General features: G+C 48.9%; 1 protein-coding gene across 1 annotated transcript in view; it reads right to left on the bottom strand.

Annotated features, from left to right (window-relative positions):
- Positions 1-8,292: 8,292 nt before the first annotated feature.
- The window catches only part of LOC148476877 (sulfotransferase 1 family member D1-like), a 36,112-nt gene continuing 33,177 nt past the window's right edge, over positions 8,293-11,227 (bottom strand). The window contains exon 7 of the mRNA XM_088457509.1: positions 8,293-8,399. Within this exon, the coding sequence (XP_088313635.1) occupies positions 8,293-8,399 (107 nt within the window). The remainder of the gene's footprint in view (positions 8,400-11,227) is intronic.

Genomic DNA, 11,227 nt, shown 5'->3' with positions numbered 1-11,227 from the left:
GTAGCAGTGCTGTAAACAGGCTGCCGGGCACAAGGGGGGAGGGTGAAGCCAGTGAGGGAGCCGCACTGATGAAGGCAAGTGGTAGCACCGACTAGTCAGCTGTCCCCTCTCCAGCACTTGCGTCCCTGAAGCCTGAGCTGTATCTGAGCAGTAATTAGGGCTATAAACAAACAGACATTCTCAGGATTGGTAAAGTCAGTATGGGTGCCGGTTATCGCAGAAGCTGCTGTGAAGCACTTATCAGGTGATGACGATGGTACCAGATGGGCAGGAGCCAGTGAGGGCTGTGAGAGGTGCCCTGATAGGTGGTCAGCCGCTATCAGACAGCACCACAAGGGAGCAGTGGCAGCAGGTATCCGAGGTGGGGAGCAATCTGTTAGGTGAACCAGAGTGACCAAAGCCGCACCAGGGAGCCTGGCAGTGGCGGTAGTGGTTGCAAGTAGAGTCAAGCCCCCTTCAGCTGATTGGGCATAGGTAGGAGATAGAGGACAGCTGCCAGCAAAGAGCCAGTCCTGCCAGCCCAGTAAAGAGGGGTATCCAGGTATTCTACACAGCAGCAGTCAGCAGAGGTTCATCACTATTGGCCATCAGGGAGTAAATCATATGTACTGTACACATACAGCTACGGTATAGTGAGAGCGAGAGCTGGGCAGTCACATCGATAGCAGGCCGTGTTACTTGCACTTACTAACCCCATGCAGAGCCGTAACTAGACTTTTTGGTGCCCTGTGCCAGGAAGAGCATTTTTCAAAGGGACATAATACACCCAAAAAAAGGCCATGGCCTCATGGGGAAGGGCCAGGGAAAAGATATGAGAGGCCAGGAGATGCTGGGGATGAAATAAGAGGAAACTACAAGCAATAATGATAATAAACAGAAATTTGACAGGCCCAAACAGAGCCCCCTGACCTGTGGTGCCCTGTGCGATGGCACCGGCCGCACTACCCTAGCTACGGCCTTAGCCCCATGTACTGTATCCCTAATGGTGCATACACACGGTACGATCAGCCAGCGATACCATATCATTTTCTGATCATCCTGCACATTCCCTGATGTGCTGGATGATCGATATCGATCATCGCGCACACCACCAACGTTGGCAGGTGACCTGGGGTCTATGATCGCAGGTCCCTATGCAACCTGGACGAAATCGTCCAGGTTGACCTGCATTCACGGGCGATGGACGATATCGGTATCGTTCTTACGTGCCCACGCATCACTGGTCGTTTTGCGGTTGGAAGAGGCCAAAAACTGAATGATAATGATATAATCGATATCGTTATCGTTCATATCGCCCAGTTTTATCACTCCGTGTGTACGCACCATAATGCTCTCTCATTGTTATCTACCAGACTGACTAAAGAGTTGGGGGAGAGAATAGTTTACTGCATTTATTCTGACAAAGCTAGAAACTGGTTCTGTGTATTGACATTTGACCACACAGTAAAGTAACTATTCAGTTTTAGCTTCTGATAGCAGAGATCCACAGGAACTATTTCTGTATCTTGTGTTAAATATATTGTTCTCTCTAAAAAAACAAAACAAAAAATGAACACCCAGGAGGGAAATCCCGCGATCGCACGGCCAGGCTAAAGGACGCCCTCTATGTCTTAGAGAGCGATGGCAGAGTGATCGCACGCCGGTGTAATGACGCCCACTTTTCTTTCTTAGCACACGTCATCTCCAGAAAGTGTATGATTAATCAGTAACATCGAGAGCCATCGGAGCTGCTCGCAGCGATTGAGGTAGACCCCACCCCGCCACAAGCACTGCGATCACTGCAGGCTGAAATACCACCAGGTGACGTGTAATGACGCTTCCATGCTAATTATGTACACCCAAAGTATGCCGTTTTGACGCTCAGACACGCCTGCGCTCGCACATCCACTCCCCCGTTTTCCAACCCTTTCCCCTGTTACTACCCACAAACAGCACTATCTGTCACTCAAAGGAGCGGCCCGTCTGCGGGCTTCGAGCGAGCACTTCCCCATCGCACAGACTGCTTCGCGCACACACACCGCGATGCATACTCATGCACAGACAGGCGACAATCACCCATAGCGAGCGATTGCGGCTTAGTGTCCGGGTCTGAATCGCCCCCTTAGTATTAAACAGAATATCTATCTACATAGATATATTGTTATTATTTATGTATGATGTTCCTGCATTGTTCAGATAAACATATGTATGTCAATGTTATACACAGTATACTGTTATGTCATGTAATGAGGTGAATGTATGTTCTTATTTACTTGGAATTTCGTCAATATAATGTACGTTATATGTAGATGTACTTGTGTTTACTCACCTGGAGTTGTGATGCAAGCATCCAAAAAGAATAAGGAACAGATGTATTTGAAACTGTTATTTATTGTGTAATATTAATGTTTTCAACTAACATGCCCCTTCTGCACACTACCCTATTAATATTAATACTTGAGTGTATCCTTGGGCTTACATAGGCAAGTCCTATATACTGTATATGTACTATGGGTTTTCCTAAGTTTGCCCATAACGACAACCAATACTTGGGTGGAGGCAATAAAGGTACACCACTTAATATGAGATTACAGGTGGGTAAACTGAACCACGAGCGAGTTAGTAACCTGGTGACCCTTTAGTGGAAAAAGGTTTGTTACATATGTCTAATAGACTGACCTTGAAAAGAAACTTGACAAGGGCTCCTCTCCATTCTGTTCCCCACATACCGCTTCCTCACTAGTATGTTCGTCACATGCCCCCTACTCACCAGTCTGTTCCCCACATGCCCCCTACTCTCCAGTCTGTTCCCCACATGCCCCTACTCACCACTCTGTTCCCTACATACACCCCTCCTTGCCGTCTGTTCCCCACATCTCCCTTCCCAGTCTGATTATTACATGCCCCCTATTCACAAGTCTGTTGTCCACTTGCCCCCTGTTGTCCAGTCTGTTGTCCACATACCCCCTACTCACCAGTCTGTTCCCCACATGCCCCCTACTCACCAGTCTGTTCCCCGCATACCCCCTACTCACCAGACTGTTCCCACATATCCCCTCCTCACCAGTCTGTCATGTTCTCCACATGACCCATAGTCAATAGTCTGTTCCCAACATACCCCCTCCTCGCCAGCTTATTCCCCACATAACCCCTCGCCAGTCTTCCCCACATACCCCCTACTCACCAGTCTGTTCCCCACATACCCCCTACTCACCAGTCTGTTCCCACATATCCCCTCCTCACCAGTCTGTCATGTTCTCCACATGACCCATAGTCGATAGTCTGTTCCCAACATACCCCCTCCTCGCCAGCTTATTCCCCACATAACCCCTCGCCAGTCTTCCCCACATACCCCCTACTCACCAGTCTGTTCCCCGCATACCCCCTACTCACCAGACTGTTCCCACATATCCCCTCACCAGTCTGTCATGTTCTCCACATGACCCATAGTCAATAGTCTGTTCCCAACATACCCCCTCCTCGCCAGCTTATTCCCCACATAACCCCTCGCCAGTCTTCCCCACATACCCCCTACTCACCAGTCTGTTCCCCGCATACCCCCTACTCACCAGACTGTTCCCACATATCCCCTCACCAGTCTGTCATGTTCTCCACATGACCCATAGTCAATAGTCTGTTCCCAACATACCCCCTCCTCGCCAGCTTATTCCCCACATAACCCCTCGCCAGTCTTCCCCACATACCCCCTACTCACCAGTCTGTTCCCCACATACCCCCTACTCACCAGTCTGTTCCCCACATACCCCCTACTCACCAGACTGTTCCCACATATCCCCTCCTCACCAGTCTGTCATGTTCTCCACATGACCCATAGTCAATAGTCTGTTCCCAACATACCCCCTCCTCACCAGGTTGTTCCCCACATACCCCCTCACCAGTCTTCCCCACATAGTCCCTACTCACCAGTCTATTCCAAACATTCCCCCTCCAGGCCAGTCTGTTCCCCTTATTTCTCACATACCTCCTACTCACCAATCTATTCCTCACATCCACTGGTTACCAGTCTGTTCTCCACATGCCCCCTTCTCACCAGTCTACTCCCCACATACTCTCTTCTCATCAGTCTGTTCTTCACAACCCCCTCCTGACCAGTGTATCCCGCACATACCCCCTCATCACTAATCTGCTCCCCACATACTCCCTTCTCACAAGTCTGTTGCCCACATGGGATGTAGTTAATAGACCGGCGGACTAAACTCCGCCGGTCTATTATCCCGACAACAGAAGCCCGACAAGGGACTTAAGATAGGCGACGAAATACCGTTACCTATCCCAACCCAGGAATTTCGTGGGACGCTGGACCGATCGAGGTTAAGTCCAGCCGCCCATAGCACTTAGCTGCGCGTGAAGGGGGGGGGATTTGTTTAGGCAACCCCGGTGGAATTTAGGGATAGGCACCACCCCCGGAGTTTTAGGGTTAGGCACCACTAAGGTAGGGTTGGGGTAAGGGGGGGGGGCAGGGGAGGGTTAGAGTACTTACCTGCCCCAGACGGTATCTTCATACTGTCGGGATTTGAACCGTCGAAATACTATTCCCCCAACATACCTCTCCACACCAGTCTGTTCCTCACATACTACATCCTCACCAGTCGGTTCCATACATGCCCCCTCCTCATCAGTCTGTTCTCCACACACCCCCTCCTCTCCAGCCTCTTACCTATATGTCCCCTCCTCACCAGTCTGTTCCCCATATGCCCATCTCCTCTGTGGCTCATGACTAAAGTAATCACAGACTTGGTGTAATGGTTCCCGTTCCTGTCACCGAGGATGCTCACCACTGTTTCTCCTCTTTAGGGATACAACCATCGATGGTTTCCCACTGAAGGCCTGATGGTTACTCCACCGTCGATGGCAGAAATTTAGTGATGGTGTGGAAATTTTTGTCTGATGCACAGTGCTTAGCCCAACCCCTGTTGTGTTACAATCAACTCCACCCCCTTCTCCAGTTATCCTATTGCATTCACCTGGCTCCAGCTAGTGATGTCCATCAGTGGCTCAAACCATCCCTGGTTTTCCCTTGTATGTAAATTACTGATGGCACTATTGATGGAATCAATCTCTACTTTTCGTCATAGAAAATGAATAGGTGTGGGTGGGGGCGATGTAGTCCACGATTCCATGCCCCTTATGGGGAACAGTGATTGTATCATCTCTGATATGTATAGATTGGTGTCACCAGCGGGAGAATACTGTATCAGTGTACAGAAGAGGTGGGCAACCTGCCAGAGAGCCAAAGGACACTGACCTATGATTTCCACAATGGCTGGCATGGTAAGGGCCTAAACTCTCAGTAGAGTAGTCAGCATGCTATTGAGCAGATAGTTGTGTGTGGCTCATGTGACAGCGACTCCCTGCAAGTGGTGTAATACAATTATAATGAGGTTGCCATGAGACTGAAAGCACCAGATTACTGGCAGATTATTTTGCAGAGATGTAAAGAGCTATGAAATTCCAGAGGACCTGCTGACACAGAGCTCGTGTTCCTATAACCATGGAACTGCCTGAACTTGTGAACCTCTCTCTTGATTCACTTTCCCCAATTTCAAATCACTTGTGGCTCACATCCAATGTAAACCTCTTCACCGAGTACATAACATGTGGGCGTCATATCAGTGGTAACCTATAGATAACAGAGCTATATCTCCAACAATAAATGGTTGTTTGAACATGAAAAGGAAATTGAATGTATGAACTTGGGGCCTGATTCAGACTCGCTCGCGAGCGCACAGCGCTCGCAATCGGGTCGATGGTCCCCCACTGCGCATGCGCACGTCGGAGCCGGCTCCGGCGTGCGCGAGACCCGGCCAGCGATGGGCGCTCCGTCGTTACGGGTCTCGCACCAAAGCGGGGCAGCTGTCGATTGTGATTGACAGCTTGCCCCGTTTTGGAGGCGGGCAGGGGGGGTGGCTGGCCAAATGGAGGCGTTCCCGAAGGAAAGCCTGTCGTTTGGGGGCGGCCCCACTGACATCACAAGTGATGTCAGTGGTGAGCTTTCGGCTCTATTAGAGCCAAAAGCTCGCTGGGGCTTGCGGGAACGAGACCCTACCACAAGGGTCTCGTCGCAAGCCTTAATGGTCGAGATGGTCACAACCATCACCTGGCCGCTTGCTAAAGCTGTGGGTGGTCACCCACAGCTATGCGAGCGGCCAGGAGGCCATCTTTAAAAAAAAAAACAGGGACGCCCTGCTCTGAATCAGGCCCTTGGTTTTATATAGTGGTGCAATCTTCCAGCATTAATGTGACAGGAGCCTCACATCACTACTGTGCTGCTGAGGACCCTGATCCATCCACTATATAACTCTCTGGAGCTCATTCAGATCCGCTCGCTAGATGCGTTCGCACGCAGCTGTTCGGCTGCTAATATATGCATAGGCTGCGATCACATGCTAAGACATTAGTACGCCCGCTATGTCTTAGCGTACGACGGCAGTGCGATCACAAGCCAGTCTTATGACGCCCCCTTTCCCTTCGCAGGACACGTCATCTCCAGGAAGTGTATGTTAAAACAGTAACATCGAGTGCCATCGGAGCCGCTCGCTGTACATGAGGTTGACCCTACCCCATCGCAAGCACTGCGATCGCTGTAGTGTGAAATACAACTAAGTGACGTGTACAGTGACGCTCCATGTTACTTATGCACGCCCAAGAAACGCCATTAGAGCACACAGGCACGCCTGCGCTCGCATACCCACTCCCTCGTATTCATGGACCATCCCCTGTCACCACCCACAAACGGCACTACCTGTCACTCATGCTAACGAGTGTTCTATGGCTGTCTTGCGATCGCTACCCGATGACAGAAATTGGTTTGTGCACGAGCACTGTGATGCATATGCAGGCGCAGTTAGCTAAAATCAGCCAGCTGTGAGCGATCGCAGCCTAGAGAGTGGGTCTGAATCTCCCCCTCTGTGGCTTCCTGCTGCCCCCATTTCCCTCCTCACATCATGTCACTGCTCCTGTCACATGCAGCCCTGTCCTCACTAACACATCTCTCATCTCCTGATATACTCTGTGCTGCTGGGGGCCCTGCTCCTCCCACTATATAACACTCAGTCTGAGGCTTCCTGCTGCCTCCATTCCCCTCCTCACATCATGTCACTGCCCCTGTCACATACAGCCCCATCCTCACTAACACATCACTCATCTCCTGATATACTCTGTGCTGCTGAGGACCTTGTTCCTTCCACTATATAACTCTGTCTGTGGCTTCCTGTTGCCCCCATTCCCCTCCTCATATCATGTCACTGCCCCTGTCATATGCAGCCCTGCCCTCACTAACACATCACTCATATCCTCAAATACTCTGTGCTGCTGGGGACTCTGCTCCTCCCACTATATAACTCTCAACCTGTGGTTTCCTGATGCCTCCATTCCCCTCCAGTTGTGGTCTCACTATGGTTAGTGACGCCCAGGACGCCAATTAGCCCCCTCTCTGAAAAGGGAGTATGGTCTCACTGGCCTTGCGTCACACCCCTAGTTTTATCACTTTGGGGGTGAGCCCACCACTCCCGGAGATGCCGGAATGCCCCCAGAGACTCTCCCCACTGCCGGCTCCTCCTCAGTGAATGCGAGCCGGGCCCTGCACTGTGATGTTATTATGCAAAGCCCGTCTCCAGGTCAATGAGGAGGAGCCGGCATTTTGGGGTCACCCTCGCGGATGGTGACACCCGGTGCGGTCCGCACCCCACTACTGACTCCTCTCTCTGATCCTTTGTACACGCTGATGATCTGATTGGCTACAGGTTGTTATACATGTCAGGATTTGAAGATTGAATTGAATAAGCTGCACAGCCCTAATCATTCACATCTTAACAAATGTATAATTGGTAGAATGTACTCGCCTACTGGATAGTAGAGGACACAGGGAAGTTCTGGGACTTTAAGGTGCTGAAGCCTCCCCTACAATTTGGTTCTAGCCCATATGGAAACCTTGAAATAACAAAGCAGGAGACACGGGTGTGGCAGAAATTAGGTCACAGCGTTTATGGAGAACTAAAGTAATAACAGAAATGTAAGAGTAGGGGCATCTTTCTTCACCCACACAGGGTTTTCCATGTGGGATTGTCCATGTCCATAAATCATCTGTAGTGGCTTCTCTTGCTTACTGTTCCATGCACAGTATGTGACTACAGCACTACTGACAAACAAGGTCCTAAGGGCCGCTGCCTGCCTACCCTTCTATGACCTACAGAGGGCGCTACTAATGACTGGCCCTGGTCTCTTGGGCACGTGCCACTGAGTTTTCCTTTAGGATTCTGTTCCCGAGGAGGACAGTGCTGGAAATTTTCATCTCTACATGCGGAAATGTAAGTCGGTGTCAGACATCTCTCTGCGGTAATACTCATCAAAGCACTCATTCTGAGCCATGGTGAAATAGTTCTTCCAGTCCCCGCAGATTCCTAGGGGGAGACACAAACTGTCAGAGAGGCCGTATAACATAACGGAAGAGAGGTAACAGAAGTGAGAGATCTTTGTGTAGCTTTTCCTGATAGGTTGCAGTTTAACCAAACAGACAGCACCTGCTCTGCAAAGGAGTAACTTCCTGCCTGGTAAATGATGATCCCCTATGGTGCACACATTCTTTCACACAGATACGCACAGACTCTGCATTAACATAGTGATACATAGCGCATGACTCTGGCTCGCACAAATGGTGCAGTTAGCTAAAAAGTCGCTCAGCACATGCGTCCCACGGTGTGTAGCCATTGAGACACACGGTGTGTGAAATGTAATGGAAATGTGTTTGGCTGGACTGGGAGGTGGCTATTTAGATGCACGGAGATGTACAGTGTAATGAGAATGTTGCATAACTAGCTGTGAATTTTTTATCCGCCCACATTGGAGGCCGTATACTGACGAAGAATCTACGCCTAACATGGGGCTGGTGCTAGTTTCGATGGTACATCCGATGGTAGCGTCTAAAAGCGCACAATGTGGGTGCCCCAGCTCTTGTACATTCAGACGCACGGTTGTACACCAGGGGAAGGGCATTAGCATAAAATAGCAAACACGATTAAGGAAAAAGATGCTATATAGCGATCGCAGCAGTGCGCAAGTCTGATTAAGGCCATCTTGTATTAAAAATAATAATAAATACAGGAAGCCTTTAGTTTATACCCATCTTTGCATTTCCGCTTCCTCTGCGTGATACCACCCTCCCTTTTCAGTGCCCGTTTGCCCGATTTTCATTTTTTTTATTGTGGCAATTTAAAAATCACTTATCACTACAATTTAGCCAAAAGCAATCGCCAGGGCAGCTGACAAACTCATTTGTATAAAAAATACTTTATTCTAATGCTGCATACACACGGTCAGATTTAGTTTCAGATATGAACGATAACGATTGTAAAAATCGTTCAATCATTCATATCTTTGACATGTAGGGCATGCATCGACCAACGATGAACGTTCCCGCATGTCAGATAACGATCTCTGACATCAACTGTGTTTGCAGTCAGATTTTGACGATATCATTTATTTTAATACTGTCAGAAATGATAAAATCGTTCAATCGTTCATCGTTCATTGATAATTAAATCTGACAGTGTGTATGCACCATAAGCAGGAAACTCTTTTTTTTAAATTAAATATTGATTAGGAATATAATTATTAAAAGTAAATGTTAATTATTTCTAGACTAGTACCCCCACACATTACATTGTGTTCCCCACTCCCTACACCAGTACCCTACACATCCTACTAATCCCCACACATTACATTGTGTTCCCCACTCCATACACCAGTACCCTACACATCCTACTAATCCCCACACATTACATTGTGTTCCCCACTCCCTATACCAGTACCCCTACACATCCTACTAATCTCCACACATTACATTGTGTTCCCCACTCCCTATACCAGTACCCCTACTCATCCTACTAATCCCCACACATTACATTGTGTTCCCCACTCCCTCCACTAGTACCCTACTCATCCTACTAATCCCCTCACATTACATTGTGTTCCCCACTCCCTATACCAGTAACCCTACACATCCTACTAATCCCCACACATTACATTGTGTTCCCCACTCCCTACACTAGTACCCCTACACATCCTACTAATCCCCTCACATTACATTGTGTTCCCCACTCCCTACACTAGTACCAATACACATCCTACTAATCCCCACACATTACATTGTGTTCCCCACTCCCTACACTAGTACCCCTACACATCCTACTAATCCCCACACATTACATTGTGTTCCCCACTCCCTACACCAGTACCCCTACTCATCCTAATAATCCCCACACATTACATTGTGTTCCCCACTCCCTACACTAGTACCCTACACACCCTACTAATCCCCACACATTACATTGTGTTCCCCACTCCCTACACTAGTACCCTTACACATCCTACTAATCCCCTCACATTACATTGTGTTGCCCACTCCCTACACTAGTACCCCTACACATCCTACTAATCCCCACACATTACATTGTGTTCCCCACTCCCTACACTAGTACCCCTACACATCCTACTAATCCCCACACATTACATTGTGTTCCCCACTCCCTACACCAGTACCCCTACTCATCCTACTAATCCCCTCACATTACATTGTGTTCCCCACTCCCTACACTAGTACCCCTACACATCCTACTAATCCCCACACATTACATTGTGTTCCCCACTCCCTGCACCAGTACCCTACACATCCTACTAATCTCCACACATTACATTGTGTTCCCCACTCCCTACACCAGTACCCTACACATCCTACTAATCCCCACACATTACATTGTGTTCCCCACTCCCTAAACCAGTACCCCTACACATCCTACTAATCCCCACACATTACATGGTGTTCCCCACTCCCTACACTGGTACCCCTACACATCCTACTAATCCCCACACATTACATAGTGTTCTCCACTCCCTACACTAGTACCCTACTCATCCTACTAATCGCCACACATTACATTGTGTTCCCCACTCCCTACACCAGTACCCTACTCATCCTACTAATCCCCCCACATTACATTGTGTTCCCCACTCCCTACACACCCTACTAATCCCCACACATTACATTCTGTTCCCCACTCCCTACACTAGTACCCCTACACATCCTACTAATCCCCACACATTACATTGTGTTCCCCTCTCCCTACACTAGTACCCCTACACATCCTACTAAGCCCCACACATTACATAGTGTTCTCCACTCCCTACACTAGTACCCTACTCATCCTACTAATCGCCACACATTACATTGTGT

Source organism: Taudactylus pleione, unplaced genomic scaffold (genome assembly GCF_031769625.1).
Source record: "Taudactylus pleione unplaced genomic scaffold, aTauple2 ptg000762l, whole genome shotgun sequence".
NCBI lineage: Eukaryota > Metazoa > Chordata > Amphibia > Anura > Myobatrachidae > Taudactylus > Taudactylus pleione.
Note: the sequence above shows the minus strand (reverse complement) of the source record. Positions and strands in the feature narration are given on the sequence as shown.